Below are 21,658 nucleotides of genomic sequence, written 5' to 3'. Positions count from 1 at the left end.
AAAGACCTCAGGGAAATACTTAAGTTTACCAATTTATTAAATGACATGATAAAGGATACAGATGAACAGGCAGATGAACAGATACATGGGGCAAGGTCTGGGAGGGTCCTGAGCACAAGAGCTTCTGTTCCTTTGGAGTTAGCTGTGTCACCCTCCCAATATGTGAATGTGTTCACCAACCTGGAAGCTCTCTGAACCCCATACTATTGGGATTTTTTTTGAGGTATACGGGCCTCTCACTGCTGTGGCCTCTCCCATTGCGGAGCACAGGCTCCGGACGCGCAGGCTCAGCGGCCATGGCTCATGGGCCCAGCCGCTCCGCGTCATGTGGGATCTTCCCGGACCGGGGCACGAACCCGTGTCCCCTGTATCGGCAGGCGGACTCTCAACCACTGCGCCACCAGGGAAGCCCTACTATTGGGATTTTTATGGAGGCTTCCTCATGTAGGCATGATCAACCCCTCTCCAGTCTCTAAAGAATGGGGAATGAGGCTGAAAATTCCAAGCTTCTAATCATGAGTTGGTCTTTCTGGTGACCAGCCCTATCCAGGAGCCATCCATGAAAACACCTAGAGTTGCCTTGTTAGTATAAAAGACACTCCTGTCACCCAGGAAACTCCAATGGATATAGGAGCCCTGTGTCAGGAACCAGGTTCACACACCAAATACTAGAACAAAAGATGCTCCTAGTGGTCTTATGACTTAGGAATTTACAAGGGTTTCAGGAGCTCTACACCAGGAACCTGGGGCAGAGACCAATATATATATTTTTTCCCATTATCTCACACAGCATATAGTTGCATCTTCTTTTTTTCAATCCAGTCTGACAATCTCTGTCTTTGATTAGATTGTTTAATCTATTCACACTTGATGTTATTATTGATATAGTTGGATTTATATCTGCCATTTAATTTTTTTGTTTTCTATATCTCATATTTGGTTTTGTTCCTCTATTCTTCCTTTACTGCTTCTGCATTAAGTGAATATTTTCTAATGCAGCTTTTTAATTTCTTTAATGAGTATATATACATATATGTATTACATATATGTATATATATGTTTATCTTTCCTTGACCACACCTAGCTGTTAAAGCTCCACAAATTTCCAGCTAATTTCTTTACTGTTTACTTGGGACATAAATTGCTCTACAAACTGATCCAATCAAATCTGGGTTCCTTGGAAGGGACACCTCCCAAAGTCAGTGTTTGAGATGTGTTCCGACCCCAGAGGGCCCCTCCCAGTGATCTCTTTCCCTAGTTCTCTCCAGCAAACTGGCTGGCCTGCAGCCTGGTCTGAATCTGCAGTGAACCTACTGATCTCCCAAATGCCTTTCACGACACCCTCCACAGTTTTTGAGAACCTCCTTCGGCTTCAGCTTCTCCATATTCTGATGCAAATAAAGTCAGTTCCTTTGGGAAAAGAGTAGGAGCTACCGGTTTTACAGCCTGCGTCTGCCTCCAGATAAAATGTCTGAGCTACACTCCGCAGTTGGGTTGGGGACAATGGTGTGCTTCTCTGAGAGACACCCCTGCTTTAAAAGCTGAGCACCTGGGGGGAAAGGGCAGTAGCCTCAGGCCTTCCCAGCTTGCCTTACAAGCCAGGGTAAGGGTGAGCAGAGCCCCAGTGTTCTCAGCAGTGCCCTACCCAAGGTAAAGCCTCCATTCCACAGGTAGGGACAGGGCATGGGTAGGAACCACCACTATTGGCCACACTTGCCCGGAACGTGGCCTTTGCAACAGTAGTTGGGGGCAAGATGAGCAATGTCGATGTGCTGCCCACGCAGGAGGACTGGGACCTGGGGAGCGAAGAAACTTTGTTTTATTTGCCGCTCCAGTCTGATGGAGTTTCTCTCTCACTGAGCTGGGGGTTGGGGGGTGGGAGAGGTGGAGGATGGCACAGAATCTCACTGTTCTTACCGAGTTTGAGTAAACTTTCTGAAAAATAAATGTTTCCTCATTTGCTAAATTCCTTAAGACCATTTCCAGAGACTTTAATTTGGTTGTTTTTAAAAAATATTTTTCACCAGTTTCACTGAGGACTGGGCCCACAGAGCTCCTCACGCTGTCATACCAGAGCTGCAACCTGGCATTATTTTGAACTTATTTTATATATTATTGTAGGATTGTACAAGTATTTGTAATTACCTTAATATTGTTAGGAACCAAAATTTTCCATACAAAAGTAATAAATACAATCTAAGAAGTAAAAATAATCTATGACATTAAATTTGAATTAACACAAATATGAACTTATTTATTTTTCTATTTTAAAATATTGATACTTATTCACAACATTGTAAATCAACTTCACTCCAATAAAAAATTTTTAAATACTTATTTTATATAACTCTGTCCATTGAAAAGGTCTAGAAGCAATGACAACACAACAGCAATCAGTATACCTAGCACCCAAATGTAACTGCTGTACCAGTTATTAAGCGACTGGCCCTCAGCTCCAAACACAGCATTCTGTAACTGGCTCTGAGATGCAGGATCAGGAGTCTGCAAACAGTTCTCTTTGCCACTTGCTCACTATTTGGTTCTGCCAATAGGGGGCACTAGGTTAGAGGAGGGGAGAATAGACTTGCTCCCTCCTGTTGGCTCGCCTGCTTCCCGTTCCTGCCAGTGCCAGCCCAGCAAAGCCCTTCAACCTGGGGGCAGCATCAGTCAGCAGAGTCTGCAGACTCCTGGTTTCCCGAGAACTCCCTCACAGGTACCAGCACCAGCTCGGCAGTGCCTCCTCGGTGCCAGCTATACCAGGCCATTCTTCCAAGTTTCCAGGTTCTAATACCCCCAACCTCTTCTCTTTATTCCCCAGCCCCAGGAATTGAGGCTGTTTCCTGCAGTAACTATCTTCTGTGTTACATTTTCTCTTTTTACCTTTTCAGATCTCCAATACCCATTTAACTAATTTCCTAAATCAAATTCTCTCTTTTAAGAGAACTAGTGTAGGTTCTGTTTTCCTGCCTGGATCCTGACATATATAGCTTCTAAATAAGATTCTCCAATTAAAAAACTAAACAAAACAAAACAAAAACAAGGTTTCTTAAAAGAATGGCTGATTTTAACATCTGGGCCAGACTATACAATAAGCCTGGCATATCTTGTACCAGAAATCAAAGAAGCTGTCAAAAATCAATGGGTCATGTCAAAAGGACTTAGAAGCCAAGAAGAGGGGGCTCCCATTGGCATCATATGGGATCATTTAAGCAATAAAAGAATGACAGCAACTGATTGAGACACATTCAAAATACTGAATATATATATGTGTACACATACATACATATGTTATGCAAATGAGTTCATAAAATACTTTAAAAAACAGTAAGAAACACAGTTCCCTTTCTGTAATTTTAATGGGGTTTAGAGATGAATAAAAATTACATCTTCCATCTTATCCTAGGAGTCCTTTTTTTAAAAGATGGATAAATATTTATACCTTGATTGTGGTACTGGTTACATAACCATATGTGTTTGTCAAAACTCACAGAACTATACCTTAAAAATGGTAAAATTTACAATATGTAAATATATCATAATTTTTATATGAAAAAAAGAATGTCCTCAATGAAGCAGTAAAAATTATTAATTTTATTAAGTCTTAATTAAAAAGACTGCCTTTGCTTTTTTTCCCCCCTTTTGGACAAAATGGAACAAATCTAAAAATATCCCCAGCAACAATGAAAGCCTGCAGCTCAAGGCCCTCCTAACATGACACCAATCCTATGAAATAGCGTTTGGTTTCACAGGAAGCTGGCTGAAGTTGACAGCTGTTCTACAGACCAAATTGCCGATTTTATCATGTGCCGAAGTCTCTCCAAACTTTTTATGTGCTGTCTGAAACTAGACAAAGGTGATGATAAAAGATGATGTAAACTAAACAAATATGATAAAAGGTTTTCACAAGTAGGAATAATGTGAATGAAAGTTTTTGTGACAAAGGAAATTTGATTAAAATTATGCAAGAACATAATACATTTATTTACTTTCTTCTCTTTTGAGAAGAAATACCTATATCTCAGGGGAAGGCTGGAGTCAACACCTTTCATGTTTATCATAGAACTACCTAGTCCCATAAGAAGTGGATGTATGGTTTACAAAGTGACTTGCCACCATGCCTCCAAAAAATAACCCCAGCCCAAGCAAATCTAACAGTAGAGGAATCTCAGCAGTGCTGGTACTACCAAAGATCCATTTACAAGTTTGTTTATATGTTTTGTAAGAATTAGACCAAAAAAAATTATTAGAAAACTACATTACAAATTATTTTTATAGCGATATATTCCAGAATCACTAAAAAGCACTTTATGCTCCTGTACTGGCCATCATCACAAATTTCTCAGCTTTAACCTCATTTGGGTCTCTTCCGTGCTTCCCCACAGTGCCTCCTTTCCCCCAGCACCTGCTTCAACATTTACCATATCAAGTTCCCAGTGTATCCCATCCCACTTCCTTTACCCTCAGATGACCTAGCCTCCTTCTTCATGGACAAGGACATCAGGAGCCAGGAACTCCTCCAATGCCCCTCTCTTACAACTCAAAGCTTCCTTTCTCCCCCTCTAGCTCTGGGAGAGGTTTCTCAGCTCCTCCTCACTTCTTAATTCGCTTCTCCCCAAGCCATATGCCATCCTTTTGTTAGCATCTTTTTTCTCAATCTACTAGCTTACTCTCATCAATTAAGTCTATCTGGTCTATTGTGTCATTCAAAGCTTGTGTTTCCTTATTTATTTTCTGTATGGATGATCTGTCTATTGGTGTTAAGTGGGGTGTTAAAGTCCCCCACTATTATTGTGTTACTGTCGATTTCTGCTTACAAACATCCTCAAGCCATCTCATCCTAAAAATTCTTCCCTCAATCCTGCTTCCCAGTCAAGTGACCACCTTCTCATTTACTGACAGTTTACACCACTTCTCCTGCCATCCAAACCCCCCATTCATTACTTAAATACGGTTTTAAACTCCCACCACTAAAATCAATGATACCTCTTTAATTGCCAATCGAACTGCTTCTCTTCAGTTCTCATATCACTCACCTGCAAAATAACTGTGGCCTCGCTTGGTCTGTATCACACGATGTTCTGATTTTCCTTCTATCCAAGTATTCTCGCTCATTGTCTTCTGGGTCCTCTCTCTCTCTCACCCATCCTAGATCTCAAAGCTCTCCCCTGGCAGCATAACCTGGTTTGGTAATTCACTTACGCTTCCATTTGATGACTCTCAAATCACTGTCTCCAACCCCTGTCTCCCTCCTAAGCCCCACATCTATTGTTTTGTTCCCAGACAACAACTCCTCAACACAACAGACTCTAAAATTGGACATCAAAAAACCACAAAACAAAAACAGAAAATCACAGACGTCTCTCTAATCAATCACATACGTTGCATCAAGAGCTCGGCTCTCAGTAACCACCGTCACTAACTGGCTTTCAGCAGATATGAAATAAAGGCAGTACATAAACCCTTGGCCAGTCTTTGTATTTTTTTTTAGGCTCCTCTATTAACCAATTACTAGTTCTTTTGGTACAAAACTAAACCAGGGCTTCGCTGGTGGCGCAGTGGTTAAGAATCCGCCTGTTAATGCAGGAGACACAGGTTCGAGCCCTGGTCCAGGAAGATCCCACATGCCACGGAGCAGCTAACCCCATGTGCCACTACTACTGAGACTGCACTCTAGAGCCCGTGAGCCACAACTACTGAGCCCAGGTGCCACAACTACTGAAGCCCACGTGCCTAGAGCCCGTGCTCCGCAACAAGAGAAGCCTCTGCAATGAGAAGCTTGTGCACCGCAACGAAGAGTAGCCACCACTCACCACAACTAGAGAAAGCCCGTGTGCAGCAATGAAGACCCAATGCAGCCAAAAATAAAATAAATAAAATAAAATAAATTTATATATAAAAAAACTAAACCATATATATCTTCCCATAAAAACCTGTTCCTCTTGTCATTCCTATGAAATCTTTATTCCTATGAAATACTAAAAATTCAGAATTACCTTCTGTTTCTCTTGAAACCCTCACTTGCAGTTGATATACACCTTTGAAAAATTTTTGAGGGACTTCCCTGGTGGCGCAGTGGGTAAGACTCTGCACTCACAATTCAGGGGGCCAGGGTTCAATCTCTGGTCAGGGAACTAGATCCCACATGCATGCTGCAACTAAGAGTTCACATGCCACAACTAAAGAGCCCAGGTGCTGCAACTAAGGAGCTGGCGAGCCGCAACTAAGGAGCCCGCCTGCCACAACCAAGACCCAGTGCAGCCAAATAAATAAATAAATATTTTTTAAAAAAGAAAATGTCTTTCGAATCTATGTAACTTGTTTTTTTAAAATATATTTTTCAGGGCCTCCCTGGTGGCGCAGTGGTTGAGAGTCCGCCTGCCGATGCAGGGGATACGGGTTCGTGCCCCAGTCTGGGAGGATCCCACATGCTGCGGAGCGGCTGGGCCCGTGAGCCATGGCCGCTGAGCCTGCGCGTCCGGAGCCTGTGCTCCGCAACGGGAGAGGCCGCAGCGGTGAGAGGCCCGCGTACCGCAAAAAAAAATATATATATATATATTTTTTTCAATTATTTTTATTTATTTATTTATTTATTTGTTTGTTTGTTTGTTTGTTTGTTTATGGCTGTGTTGGGTCTTCGTTGCTGCACACAGGCTTTCTCTAGTTGCAGCAAGCGGGGGCTACTTTTCGTTGCAGTGCCCAGGCGTCTCTTTGCAGTGGCTTCTCTTGTTCCGGAGCACGGGCTCTAGGCACGTGGGCTCAGTAGCTGTGGCTCGCGGGCTCTAGAGCGCAGGCTCAGTAGTTGTGGCGCACAAGCTTAGTTGCTCTGCGGCATGTGGGATCTTCCCAGACCCGGGATCAAACCCGTGTCCCCTGCGTTGGCAGGTGGATTCCTAACCACTGCACCACTAGGGAAGTCCCCTATGTAACTAGTTTTGAAACACATCCAAAAAATAAGATAGATAGATGTGATAAACATAATAAGTGCTAACCATAGAATCTAGGTGGTGGATATATTGGTTTTCACACACAATTTCAACTTTTCTAGACGTTTGAGAATTTTTATAAAAAAATGTTGAAAAAAACCTGTCTACATTCAGACATTGTTGAAACACATGGCCTTTTTGTTTCTTTTCTGACCTAAGTGGGAGCCTAACTAAGCTGTCTCCCCAAACCCTCCCACTGTAGCCGTCCTCCAAGATGGCTCCCAAAGACCCCTGCCTCCTGCATTCACACGCATGTGAAGTGGCCTCCCACACTGTGCTGGGGCTGGTCTCCACGACCAGTAGTATACGGCAGAAGTGATGGTGGATCACTTCCCAGCTTAGGTTAGAAGAGACTGCAGCTTCCAGCTTGCATCTCAGCACTCTCTCAGATGACTCGTTCTGGGGGAACACGTAAATCCCCCAGGGACCTGGTTAAAATGCACATTCTGATTCGGCAGGTCTGGGGCAGAGCCTGAGATACAGCATTTCCAACAAGCTCCTAGGTGATGCATATGCTGCTAGTGTAGGAATCAAACTGCAGTGCTGCAAGTATAGCTAACAAGGTAAGAAAAGAAAGAACACAGGGAGAGGTTCTCCGTTTTTTCTCCTGCCATATTTAAATAGGTTAATATAAAGTCAAGCCTTTGTAATGGTTCAGTGCAACATCATCTCAATACATTCAATTCTGCCAAGCAATGCATCTCAAACATGAACGTGCATATGAATCACCTGAGGATCTCATTAAACTGCAGCAGCAGTAAGTCTGGAGCAGGAGAGATTTTGCATTTCTAACAAACCCCCAAGCGACACTGAAGCTTCCGGTCCACGGCCCACACTTTTTAAGGAGTAAGGTTTTATTTTATTTTTTTTAATATTTATTTATTTGGATGTGCCAGGTCTTAGTTGCAGCACGTGGGATCTTTTAGTTGCGGCACATGGGATCTAGTTCCCTGACCAGGGATTGAACCCGGGCCCCTACACTGGGAGCGTGGAGTCTTAGCCCTGGACCACCAGGAAGTTCCAAGAGTAAGGTTTTAAAAGGCTGTATACCTTTTTTTTTTTAAGTCTGACATGTTTGATTATATAAATATGTAAAATTTACATGGCAAAAACCACAATAAAGTCAAAAGATAAACAACGAATTTAGAAAAAAAATTTCCAACACGTGTGACATGTTTATCTTTTTTATTAGTTTCCTATTGCTGCATAAGAAATTATCATCCAGGGACTTCCCTGGTGGTCCAGTGGCTAAGACTCTGCACTCCCAATGCAGGGGGCCGCATTTCGATCCCTTGTCAGGGAATGAGATCCTACATGCCGCAACTAAAGATCCCACATGCTGCAACTAAGACCCGATGCAGCCAAATAAATAAATAAATAAATAAATATCTAAAATTTTAAAAAGGGCTTCCCTGGTGGCGCAGTGGTTGAGAGTCCGCCTGCCAATGCAGGGGACACGGGTTCGTGCCCCAGTCCGGGAAGATCCCACATGCCGTGGAGCGGCTGGGCCCATGAGCCATGGCCGCTGAGCCTGTGCGTCCGGAGCCTGTGCTCCGTAACGGGGGAGGCCACAACAGTGAGAGGCCCGCGTACCGCAAAAAAAAAAAAAAAAAAAAAAATTAAAAAAATTAAAAAAAAACTATCATCCAATACTTTTCAAGTTTCAGAAACGTCAACCTGAAAGACAGACTCTTGACATGGTTTACAAATGCCCATGACACATTCCAGTTTTAAGCCCAATCCCTCCAGCACCATCACCCACCCTGTGTGCACACCTGTACTCCACCAATACCTGACAACTCCCTGCACAATGTTAAGATCTTAACTTCTCTAACCTTAACCTGAAAACACACTTTTGCTTTGATAACACAGCAAGCCCGGGCAGTCGTCAGTTCAGCAGTCCTTCCTCTTTCCCTTCAAGGGAGCCTCGGTCTAGTTTGCCTACCTGTAGGCTAAGCATTTCATCTTTCTACCCTGTTATGGGACTGAAGTCCCACGGCTACTTATTCCACATTTAGACAGAAAGTATGGACCTTTCTTCACAATTAACCCCTCACTACATGTTTTTTACTCATACAATTTTTAAAGATATACCATAAAACCCACCCTTTTAAAGTGTACAATTCAATGGGTTTTAGTATATTCAGAGTTGTGCAATCATCGTCACTAATTCCAGAATATTTTCATCTTCCCCAAAGTAAACCCCATACCTTTTATCTATCTTCCCCAATGTCCCCAGGCCCCCAGCCCCTGGCAATGACAAATCTTTGTCTCTACAGATTTGCCTATTCTGGACATTTCATTTAAATGGAATCATACAATATTTGGTCTTTGTGACTGTCTTCGTTCATGTAGCATATTTTCAAGGTGCATCCATTTGTAGAATGTCTCAGTACTTCATTCCCTTCTATGGCTAAATAATTTCATTGTATGAATATACCATATTTTATCAGTTCTTCAGTTGATGAGCATTTGGGATATTTCCCTTTTTGGCTATGATGAATAACGCTGCTATGAACATGCATGTGCAAGTTTTTATGTGGACGTGTTTTCAGTTCTTTTGGGTGTATACCTAGGAACAGACTTGCTGAGTAATATCCTAGCAGTATGCTTAACGTTTTGAGCAACTGCCCAAATCACTGAACCATTTTACATTCCCACGAGCAATGTTTAGAAATTTTATTATCACATTTTCAACCAATGAGGATGTTATAATTCCTGAAGCAAAGGAGACGTATGCCCCCACCGTATAACGATAATTCTCTACGAAGAATATTGCATTAACAAAACAGAAGTGTATTTCCGGCACGACGACACAGAATAAAATGTTAGAGGTCCGAATATACTGAGTGAGTTAACCTTTCACAGCCAGCAGTTCTTTCATCGTAAAATAGGAACGCTGTGATGACATTTACGTTGCAGTCACCGTTAAGATGAAATAAAACAATCCACGTAAAGGTGCTTTCCTACACTGATTATCCGTGATCCAATGAGGGGCAAAGCTTTAGGGGCAAAGGGCTAAATGCCCAGTTCCCTCCCCTTCCCTCACGTTCCTTCCCAGCGGGAGGGGTTGCTGAGTGACGGAGAAGGCTGCAGCCACCTCCCTTCTCGGGGAGAGCCGACCTGACGAGCCACGCAGGAAAAATTGTTAGGACTTGAAAAGCAAGAGCCGGGCCACTCCAGCCCAACCTCGTCCCCAGGCTAGAGATTCGCAGCCTGCTACTCAGCTTCGCAGGTCAGCGCAGGATCTTTTTTCCTCCTTTCATGGTAAGACATTTATTATGGTTGAAGCAGAAGACGAGGGGCAAAGAGAACACAAGCAAACCACCCCCTCACCCGCGACCCTAGTCTCTGTCTCTCCAAAGCCCCCCTAAGGAAAACACAGGAAACACGATTCATTACAAACTCTTGGAGGTGGATCAATCCCAATAGCCCTCACCCCCAAAGACTACCCTGTCGGACACCCCTGGGACATATGGCGCAAAGCGTACCTGGTGGCCTCCTCCAGCCCGACCCGGCTCCGACCAGGCGCCTCCAGAGGGATAGTAGCCATCGCCTCCTCCGCCTTCTCCCGGCCAGGTGGTCTCAGCCGGGCCGCCCCCGCGCACTCGCCAGGAAATGGGAGGCTGTGGGGGTTCGGGGCGGGGAGGATATATGGGCGGAGGTGGGTGCACGGGCACATCTCCACCCCCAGGCCCGTAGTAGCGCCCATAAGACGGACCGTCACTGGGGCCGTAGCCCGAGCGCCTCAAGGCCGACATGGGCTCCACTGCCCCCGGGCGCTTCCCGCCCCCCAAGGCCGGCCCATTGCGCAGGCGCCTGCGGGGGAGCGCGACTGGACCGCAGGGAAGGGAGGCAACAGCCAATCCCGGGCCGGGTCCCGCCCCCTCAGCTGCCGCGTCCTGAGAGTGGAAGGCCGGAGGTCCGTGACTCTGGGGTCTGGGAAGCAGGAAAATGAGGGGCGGCACCGTGTTCCTTAAAAGGGAGAACACATTTCCCCACTGTCTATCCAATCTAGATTCCTCTTCCCCCTCTTATCAGGGATGCGGAAAGCGTATCCCAGGACCGCGCTACGGCCCCGCCTCTTCTTGAGGACGGGCACGTGATGCCGGAAGTGGGTGGGGGTAATATGGTGGCGTTTCCGGCAGGCCCCGGCTGCTGAAAGCCGGGGTGGGGGAGTTGGTTCGGGTCCGGGTTCCTGTCCCGGTCCCGCCGAGGCGGCGACCGCGATAGGAGGAAGGACGTGTTGGACGCGCTGGCTCACCGCCACTATACATTGCAGCCTTAACTCAACATGAACTATATGCCCGGCACCGCCAGCCTCATCGAGGACATCGACAGTGAGTAGTTCATCTCCTCCGAGTGAAGTCTGGGGTGAGACCCTTCTTCCCAGGAGGGTGCCTCTTAGGAGGGAGCTCATAGAATGAGTCTGGGCCGGGGGCGGTGTGTTTTTAGTAAGGTTCTGGACGTCCGGCGTTGGCATCTTCCACAGGATGCAGGAGCCACGGGACACACCGTTTGCCCACCTCCTAGCCTGCTCCCTGTATCCTGTCTCTCGCAGCCTTCACCGGCCCCCGGGCAAGCTGTAGAATTCACTTCTGCTTTTCAGGGATGCGGCTGCTGAGGCCCAAGTGTGAAAGTTGGCCGCCTCCCCGGTGCATCATCTCCCACCTGCGGCATTTCGAAGTACCAGGTGGTTACTGGTGGATGAATGAGAATTCTTAGAGAAAGGATTCTTCAAGAAACGAAAAGAGTAATACAACAGCAGTTGGACTTAATTAGCACTAAACATAGGATTTATGCCGTGTGGCCGTTTGTAATCTTCTTTTACCGTTGAGGGTATTTAGACTTTAGGGTTATGGTAATGGAGACCACTGTCGGACCAGGTATTGCCTTTTCCAGAAAGACTTGAGTCACTTCAAACTTATTTTTTTCTTCTGTTAGACAGTTTTCTCTCGCATTTATTAAGACCTCCCTTATTCCTAGTCACTGTTCTGAAGAGGAGCTCACTTCTGTACAGTTGTCTTTCCTTTTTCCAAACTCTCTCATCTGTGAATTATTCCTTAAACATTTTTTAAAGTTGTCTCAATCGTGTGATCTGTTTCATTAACTTGTAATTGCTGCAAAACGGTTTACACACAGTTCCAAACAAGTTACAGGAATCTCTACAGTTACTATGTATGTAAATTAAAGAGTGAGTTTATGATTAAATTCTCTTCCTGTCGTTTGAAATCACTTTTTAGATCCAAAATAGTGATTTTGCTATTGAAGGGAAATATAGGTCGGACCAAAGTCATGTATATGAATAACCACTGTACAAGCCTGTCTGTAATGGGTGATGAAATCCTCAATCTTAGTTATCTGAGGATTCCCTTTTGCCCTCACCCCTCTTGTTACGTATCTGAATTATTTGAGGCCCCTAACACATCCTGCCATTCTACTAAAAATAATTGCTTTTCTCAAGCCTCTAACCCCTTTTTTGCAGATTCCAAGCTCCTCCTTTACTGAAAGATTTGAAACCATTTCATATGCACCCTTCACTGTGACATTCAGACACTCTCCTCTCCTCAGTCTTTCTGTATTTTCGCCCATCCTCTCATTTGAATAGGAGGTATTCCTCCCTTTCAGTTTGTGTCTTATTTCTCTTTCCTCCCACTGCTTCTGGAACCTTCTTCCGTTAATATCCTGTTGCTCTCATATCCTCTCTCGCTCCCCGTCTGAATCCTCCCCTTCATGTATGTTCTTGTCTGTCGAATCTTTTCTCAGTTGTGTTTCACCATCAAATTCCCATCCCTTTTTTTACACCTTTACCCCCAAACCTCTTGAGTAATCTCCCATTTTAACTCTACTTCCTGACCACCTGCAATATAGACCACGTACCTCTATTACCCCTGCAATCTGATTTCTTTTGTCAACACACTACTGAAACTGCAGTCTTAAAGACACCTTCTGATGCACTCCTCCGAGCTCTTCCGTCTCCTCTGCAACACTGTGATACCGTTACCACGGGATTCTTCATTTTCTTGATTTCTCCAACACTGGTACTTGATTTTCTTACCTCTGCAACCGTTATTGTTCCCTAAAATAGATGGACACTTAGGTCCCATCTTTGGCTTGCTTCTTTCTTTAAATCTCTAGCAGGGCTCCTGGACTCTAATTATTATATCACCTCTTTGTGGACTTATCCAAAAACTGCTGTGATCCTGACTTCTTTGGCCAGTCTTACATCTCCAGTTGCCAGTTGACATTTCTACATAGGTGTCCTGATACCACTTCAGAACCACTACAGCTAATCACCTTCCACTGAGCTTGCTTCTTTTACTGCCAGCTCTTGGTAAATGGTCCTCCCTGACATGATGACTCAGAATTCCTACATCTTCTTTCACCCATCTCTTCAGCACCCCACTCTCTCACACATACCCACATATACACACGCACTTGGCTGACAGATCCCAGCCCTCATAACTGCAGTGTCTTGGTCCTCCCATCCTGTCCCTTCCCATCTCTCCCCTGGTTCAGGGCTCTTCTTCATGTCTCAGACTCTGGGTCTAGCCTCAAAACTGTTCTCTCTCTTCTGCCAGTTTAATCTTCAGAGTTTTCTTGTTCCCTGTGAAGTCACGTCCAAACTCGGCCTGCTCCCAAGGACTTCTCTGACTTCATCTCCTGTTCTTTCCCTCACACCCTCCACTTTTAGCCGGACACTTGGATACATAGTTCTTTTTTCTTCTGCCTAAATTACAGATTTCCCTCCTCTTCCCCTTCCCTGTCACTCTTCCTGTGGCCAAAACTGTCCAACTCAGATACCTGCTCCAGCTAGATATAGTTTCTCTCAGTCTCACATAATTAAGATTTGCTCTCTTGTGGTACTTAATTATAGCGCCAGAAAGCCTATAAATTCCTTCAGGAAAGAATCACTGTCTTGTTCCTCTGTTCTGCGTCTAGAAAGTACTTTATCCATGGCATTAAGGAACAAATGAATGACTTTGGCTACCTGTTCTAGTGACGGGCTGACTATCATTCTTCAGTGTCAGCTCAGGGTCACCTCTTCAGAGAGCTTTTCCCTAGCCACCCTCTCTTCTGTAGCTTCTTCCCCTCTTTTTCTCATCCTGCTATCTGGTTTATTATTCTGCTAGACTACCCACTATAGGGCATTTTTAAAAATTTGTTTGACTTTCTCCACCAGGAATATAAGTTCCTAAGGTTGGTGACTCCAAATGTTACTCTGTACTGCAGCAGTCCCTAACCTTTTTGGCGCCAGGGACCGGTCTCACGGAAGACAGTTTTTCCACGGACCCGGGTGGCGGGGCGGGGGACAGCTCAGGCGGCAATGCGAGCGATGGGCAGCCGTGGGGAGCGGCACGTGCAGCTTCGCTCACTCGCCCACCTCTCACCTCCTGCTGTGCGGGCCCAGTTCCTAACGGGCCTCGGACACCAGTCCACAGCCCAGGGGTTGGGGACCCCTGCTGTACTCTGTATCGAGGCCCCAGAACAGCACACAGCTCTCCATAAATTTTATTGAACTTTTGTTCTAGTTTTATTATCAGTATCCTCATTCTGCACGTCTGAGGTTTTTTTTTTATTTAAAACCTTCCCTGATTCCAGAGTGTGAAATAGAAGCTCTCCATCTCAGTTGAGGGGAAAATAATTCTTGAATTAAGATCATAAAGATCACCTAGATTCAATTTCCAAATTTGCAGGTATAGAAACTGACATGACACTGAGAGGGTTTAACTGTCGAGCATCAGCATCTAGAACCAGTCGGCCAGGCCCCCTGACTACGTGCCCAGTCCTTGTGCCCAGTCCTTCCCCACTCTGCCGCCCCCTCGGATTCTTTCATCACCGGTCTTCTCATCTAAACACCGGGCTGCGGGGTCATCCCTCTAATTCCTCAGTGAACTCTGCCTTAAATACACTGGAAGAGGAAGTGGTGGAGCTTAATCTGCTATGAACTTTGTTTTTGTTGTTACCCTGTAAACTCACAGGCTAACCGACTTCTCATTGCAGTGGCTTCTCTTGTTACAGAGCACGAGCTGTAGGCACACGGGCTTCAGTAGTTGGGGCTCACAGGCTCTAGAGCACAGGCTCAGTAGTTGTGGCGCGTACGGGCATAGTTGCTGCGCGGCATGTGGAATCTTCCTGGACCAGGGCTAGGACCCGTGTCCCCTGCACTGTCAGGCGGATTCTTAACCACTGCGCCACCAGGGAAGTCCCAACAGTTCATTTTTTAAAGATCTTTTTTTCTCTCCCCAGAAAAGCACTTGGTCCTGCTTCGAGATGGAAGGACGCTTATAGGCTTTTTAAGAAGCATTGATCAGTTTGGTACGTATTAGTCACAGACTTCTCCTGTACTCTGGATAATAAGAGCTGCCCACTGTATTTTTGTGTTGTTTCATATCGAAGTTTATTTGTCTGCAACTTTTTTCACGTGTCTGGCATAATGGAATATTGGTTTGAATCATTACATCATTGTTTTCTAAATTACAATTAGGTGGTTCAAAAGCTTGTGTTTACAAGCTTGTATTTCTAAAACTGGTTTTCACTAGAACATGCGCTGGCAGTGTTCTGGACTATTTTTTATTTTCCCCATTAGAGGGAGCCAGATGATAGAAATAAACTCAGTCCACTGAAAAAGCTGCTCATTTGTACATTGGCTTGGGTGTGACTACTCTTCAAAGCAGTTCCTGCCCTGAAGGTAATCCCTCCCTGTCCAATGAAAAGTGGGTCAGAGGCCTTTGCTGAAGCTTTTTAGGGACTCCCAACATGAAGCTCAGAATTTTATACCTTGGGATACATTAGACTCAAGGTCTTGGTCTTGGTTTTGCCTCCTGCATTTTTCTAAAGAGACCTTATATTTGCTTCTGTCTTAAGGAACTTCTCAGTTCATATCAGCATTTGCTGGACATCTGCTTAGGTCAGTGGCTTTGGGCCTGAGGAAAAACAACATAATTGAAACACATGTAAGAATTATAGACGATAAGAGCACAGATACTGCGTTTCTTCACGTAAGACAAACAGCACCAACTGAAAGAGGAAAAGGAATTATTCTTCACAGGTTGTGGTTCTAAACCTTAAGTCAAATTCATCAGACTACATGAGGGAAAAGTGGTCAATTGTGACTTTACTCTCAGATTACCAGATTATGGTTATCTGACAAAGGGAAAAAATAGGTTACCGTTATATCGTAATCCATGAATACCTACATTGGGTTAAATGAATAATGAATCCTAAGTACTGAAACAAAGTTAAATCTTCGGTAAATCATCACACACACATACCCACACAACATAGAAAAACGGTTTCCTTCCAAAAAACCCCCGAGTTTTAATTTCTGCAGTTGTTTGGGCTTCAGAGTTTTCCAAGTGCCCTATCATTTGTATTTTCTTATAGCCATGTTGATATTAGCAACTAACTCATAAGGAATTTAATTTTCTTCATTTATTTCCACCATCCTCCTTATTAGTGCAACATAATCCCAAATACTCTCTGTTTGCAGTTGTTTAAAAGTCTCCTAAGTGGTTTGTCTCAGTGTAATAGGAAGAGATTGTTTGAAATTTTAGCTTTTTCCAGAACTAGAAAGTTTGAAAATCATGTTCAGCTAAATCTTTCTACTCAAAATAACTGATTAATTGAGTGATGGACCTTTACCTATAAAGTAATTTGAACTAAATATCTTTGTTTCTTCCCTGTACACTTATAGCTAACTTAGTGCTACATCAGACTGTGGAGCGTATTCATGTGGGCAAAAAATACGGTGATATTCCTCGAGGGATTTTTGTGGTCAGAGGAGAAAATGTGGTCCTACTAGGAGAAATAGTAAGTGAAAACTGTTAAGCTGCTATGGCTCTTGATAATCATGCCAGTTAGGTTTCTTTTTTCTCTTTTCAAGAAGGAAAAAATATATTTTCCACCTTCACCCAGCTTCTCAAGGAAACCACCCAATTAGCTTAGGAAAACTACATTGTAAAAGGAAAGCTACAGAGAGCAATTAACTTTGTTTCAGTGCCTCCTGGCATTTTAAAGGTTTTGATCCCATTAGCAGCAAAATACCATTGATTTTTACCTGATATCATAAAAAATACTGTCCTACATGGGAATTCCCTGGCAGTCCAGTGGTTAGTACTCCCGATCTCACTGCCAAGGGCCTGGGTTCAATCCCTGGTTGGGGAACTAAGATCCCACAAGCCACACGGAGCAGCCATAGATATATATATATAAATATATATATGTAAATACTGTCCCACACAAATGTGTTTGTTAGTATGTTGTTATTGTATCTCTAATAGCAGAAAATTGAAGCTTGATACCTAACAGGAGAAGAATAATTCAATGAAATGTGGCTTGTTAACACTGGAATATTTTGCAGTCATTTAAACAGTTGGTTACAAATGGTTTTTCATGACATAAAGGTAATTAGTGGTGTTTGGGGGAAAGACACACTGCATATACAATGAGATATCTATGTTTTTTAAAGGGGGGAAGGAGAAAGAATGGCTGCAGAAGAAGCCTTTCTGTTAACTTTCTGAGGATGGGCTCAACTTCACTTGCATACTTAGCTCCCAGCCAAGGAGGTACCTCTACCTGTTATCTTGTCAGGAAAGCCAGCTGGCAGGTGAAAAGTTAAATCCTCTAAAGTGGTATTACTGTAGGTCTGTATGTCTTTGTGTGTGAACTATTAGAAAACTATTCCCCCAAAATATATATTAGAAGTACTCAGACATTTTTAAAGAAAATAAAACTTGATTTCACATTTTACATGAGACATTTACTTTAAAAGAAAAGTATTTAATACCTCTGACTTGATCCTCATGCTTCTGATTATTGGGCTTTCCAGGAAAATCAAACCTTGGCATTTGCTTGATTTTATCTTTAAAGTTTTCAGTAAAGTTTCCCAATCCCTAGCCACATCTTAAATCACGTTTACAGAAGTCTTTGGAGCGAAGTAGTTTGGTCCATAGCTTTTTTTTTTTTTTTTTTTTTTTTGCGGTACGCGGGCCTCTCACTGCTGTGGCCTCTCCCGTTGCGGAGCACAGGCTCCGGACGTGCAGGCTCAGCGGCCATGGCTCACGGGCCCAGCCGCTCCGCGGCATGTGGGATCTTCCCGGACCGGGGCACGAACTCGTATCCCCTGCATCGGCAGGCGGACTCTCAACCACTGCGCCACCAGGGAAGCCCTCCATAGCTATTTTTAATGGTAGACCATTTGAGAAAGTAAGGAGGTAATTTTGCCAGGGTCATGTTCATTCAGAGACCTCATGTCGGAAACAGCTGGAAACAACTAATCAATACTGTCTGTCCAAGTATTGCTATGAAATAACTTTTTCTAATTTTAAAAATATTGTTGTGGTTGATATTTTTGGTTTCGGTGTATGTTTAAGCAGCGGAAATTGTCACCTCTTTGTTTTAAAGAGGAAATGTATTACTTTGCCGTCGGGGGAAAGATTTAAGTTAAAATATCCACTCATACTGTGCTTCAGTTACATAGTAGTAAACACCACATCCATGTTTTCTGTGCTAGTTACATTGGCACAAACATGCCCCTGTGTAGATGTATGTAAAGAGAAGTGAACTTGTGTTTATTCTTAAAGCTTCATTGTTTCCTGGGGGCCCTTTTGTGGAGAAAAGTGCTCTTTTTTTTGGTATGTTATGGTTTGGATGCTGCAGAATTCTTATAGTGGTACCACTGAAGAAATATGGTTCAGGAAATGCTTACATAGTTCTATGAATCGGTAGTCAATTTGAAGACATTATGAACCAATTCTAGGAAAACTCAAACCTAGAAGCCATTTGGATTCTGTAAACATTCAGTTGTTTGCAGAGTCCCTGGATTCTACCTCAAGGATGATGAGACACACAGCCTTAAGTAATAAGCTGATAGTTAGGAAACAGCATTATCATAACCACATGAACAGCTCAGCACATAATATTGAAAAGCCCAAGAAGTAGTACACTAAGCCAAGAACATTATCTTCCCTCCTGCTGCCCATGGGTTGTGAGGGAAGATTACACTTGATAATATATATTTTGCTGGATGCAGTTAACTTTTGACCCAGGGCAGGGCTTGCTTATGTAATTTATGTGGCTTTCACTCTAACCTTTCTGGTGAGAGTCCTCCATCTTCTGTGTCACTGCCTGCGGGTTCCGAGGCCTTAGCAGCATCTGAAGATAAGTATCCAGTGGTCGTTCGGAACGTCTGGAGAGTTTGTGTATGTGCTGATGCCTTCCCAGAATTTTATAATTAAAAGTCAGAGAGGAGGATGAGAAGTAAGAATGCCCTGTCGGTATAGGCTTTCCATGTTACTAAAACACAGAGTGACACCTGTATACTCATCTTAAGGAGAGTGAACCGAGTCTGTAGATAGATAATTTTATAGCAAGGTTCTGCATTATAAAATTGGTTATCAAATGTTTAGAAGGTGTTCAAAAATAAAAATATTAAGCATATTATGCCATATTAAGTGGGAAAAGTAGCCAATATTTGCGAGAAATACATTGGGGCCAAAATGGTTTAGTAACCTAACTGGTCTGCTGAGGTTTTCTCTAGAAGACTTGTTGCCATGGAGGGGGAATAAGTCCTGTGTTATAATGTAACAACTCCTGGTTAATGCGACAGAGGGACAGTTTATTGCCTTTGGCTCGGGATGCAGCCAGGGCCCGGTGTGGCCGGGGGTGGGAGGTGGTGGTGCTACTTTGAATCAATGTTCTCTACCTTCTTACTGAGCACAAACCCCCAGAAATTAGGCTGACTTTGATCATGTATAAATACAAAATTTATTTTAAGCCATCTTGACCTCAGTACCTTCTCTCTTGGATTCCCTGGGGTTGGGGAAATAGCTGTAAGCAGCCCTAATCTTTTTTTTTTTTTTTTTTTTTTTTTTTTTAAGAGAAGGAGTGGGCCTCCCTGGTGGCGCAAGTGGTTAAGAGTCCGCCTGCCGATGCAGGGGATACGGGTTCGTGCCCCGGTCTGGGAGGATCCCATATGCCGCGGAGCGGCTGGGCCCGTGAGCCATGGCCGCTGGGCCTGCGCATCCGGAGCCTGTGCTCCGCAACGGGAGAGGCCACAACAGTGAGAGGCCCACATACCGCAAAAAGAAAAAAAAAAAAAAAAAAAGAGGAGTACTTGTCTAATGTAGGACTTTACTTTGGATACACGAAAGCTTTGTTATACATGCCGATACTGATCCCTGTTAAACCACACTCATATGTGTTCTATAGGAGCATTGCCAGCCATTTCTTTGTAAAATTTATCTGTCCATAGGATATTTCTGCCCTATCTCAAGTAAGAAAGATAACCCAAGCCAGATATAGGAATCCATTTAGGAACCGGTTTGCCTTTAGATCTATGATGTTTTCTATTCTTGGTCATCAGGTGAAGTTTTCCAAACCTGCTTGTTTTGTAGGACTTAGAAAAGGAGAGTGACACACCCCTCCAGCAAGTGTCTATTGAAGAAATCCTAGAAGAACAGAGGGTGGAGCAGCAGACCAAGCTGGAAGCCGAGAAGCTGAAAGTCCAGGCCCTGAAGGATCGAGGCCTGTCCATCCCTCGAGCAGATACTCTTGATGAGTATTGAGTCTTCTGCTCAGAGGCTGTAGCTCCTGGGGAGCAGGGGCTGTCACCAAACCAAGTGACACATTTGAGGAGAGACTGCAGAGCTTTGAAAAGTCATTTTTATTTGGAATTCTTTCACATATGCAACATGAAGAAATCGTGCGTTTTGTTTGTTTTTTTAATAACAAAATCGTTTAAAGAAAACAGTGGCATGGACTCCTTTCACACGTCACTGTGGACCCAGCAACTACTTCTTTATATTGCTCTTCTCAACCCAAATTAGTGGTTACAGGGAATATTCTTCATTTGCTTGTAAATAAAACATGAATCTCAAAATTGCAATGTTATTATTTCCCACGTTTGAGTTGCCTTCAGTGAAGAGTCATTAAATTTCGGCTCTCAGGTATAAGCAGTCCATACACCACATGCTGGGATCTCCCTTCTGTCACAATTCCAACCTGACGGAATGTTTTCATACCAGATATCCTGCGGGTCCTCCTTTCTCCCCTTGTCATGTTTTTATCTGATAAGAAAAACAAGTTTTCAGGCTTGAGGAGGGCTCTTTCCGTGAAGTTTTGCACTTACTGATTGTAAGAGAAGCTGGTGTTTGAGAAGCAGCTGTTTCTGCTTCACCAACAGCTATCCCAGCTGCGTTCCCTTGAGATCCACGTAACGACTTCTCTAAATATTCTGTTAATTTCGTTAGGTTTTCTAGTCCTTTGGATTGAGTCTTGAGCCTCGTATGCTGTGATCAAAAAGCACAGATAAAATGGTGTCGCAGTGACTGATATATCCAGGTTATTCTCAGCCAAGCCAAGTGATGCCCCTTTTCTGGAATGATGTCGATCACGCAGGAAGCGTAAGAGGCTGTACTTTCCGAGGGTACAGGAGACATGGGTTAAAACCTGGACTCTGTTCTCTCTAGCACCTTGGGCTCAAGCGAGTCACTTATCCTCCCTGATTCTCAGTTTTAACTAAAATTATTCCAGATACTTATTTTATAGTCTGTTGAGCAAAGACATTCTTTGCAGGGAAGATATTTATAGCCAATTCCTATGTTTGAGTTATTTTATAGTATTAAATATACCACGTTTTATGAACTCAGATGTTTTTAAAACTGCCCCAAATG

General features: G+C 43.8%; 2 protein-coding genes across 3 annotated transcripts in view; one reads left to right on the top strand and one right to left on the bottom strand.

Annotated features, from left to right (window-relative positions):
- The window catches only part of BAG4 (BAG cochaperone 4), a 38,857-nt gene extending 28,081 nt beyond the window's left edge, over window positions 1-10,776 (bottom strand). For both annotated transcript variants that reach the window (XM_060086069.1, XM_060086070.1), the window contains exon 1: window positions 10,475-10,776. In XM_060086069.1, coding sequence (XP_059942052.1) covers window positions 10,475-10,744 — 270 coding nt within the window. In that variant the 5' untranslated portion in view covers window positions 10,745-10,776. The remainder of the gene's footprint in view (window positions 1-10,474) is intronic.
- Window positions 10,777-10,929: 153 nt separating this feature from the next.
- LSM1 (LSM1 homolog, mRNA degradation associated) lies at window positions 10,930-20,865 on the top strand. Its single transcript, XM_060086007.1, has 4 exons — window positions 10,930-11,323; window positions 15,234-15,302; window positions 16,681-16,796; window positions 20,381-20,865. Exons 1-4 carry the CDS (start codon window positions 11,278-11,280, stop codon window positions 20,549-20,551), a joined length of 402 nt encoding a protein of 133 aa, XP_059941990.1. The 5' UTR covers window positions 10,930-11,277; the 3' UTR covers window positions 20,552-20,865.
- Window positions 20,866-21,658: the final 793 nt, after the last annotated feature.

The sequence above is a fragment of the Mesoplodon densirostris genome, chromosome 20 (assembly GCF_025265405.1).
Source record: "Mesoplodon densirostris isolate mMesDen1 chromosome 20, mMesDen1 primary haplotype, whole genome shotgun sequence".
Classification (NCBI taxonomy): Eukaryota; Metazoa; Chordata; class Mammalia; order Artiodactyla; family Ziphiidae; genus Mesoplodon; species Mesoplodon densirostris.
Note: the sequence above shows the minus strand (reverse complement) of the source record. Positions and strands in the feature narration are given on the sequence as shown.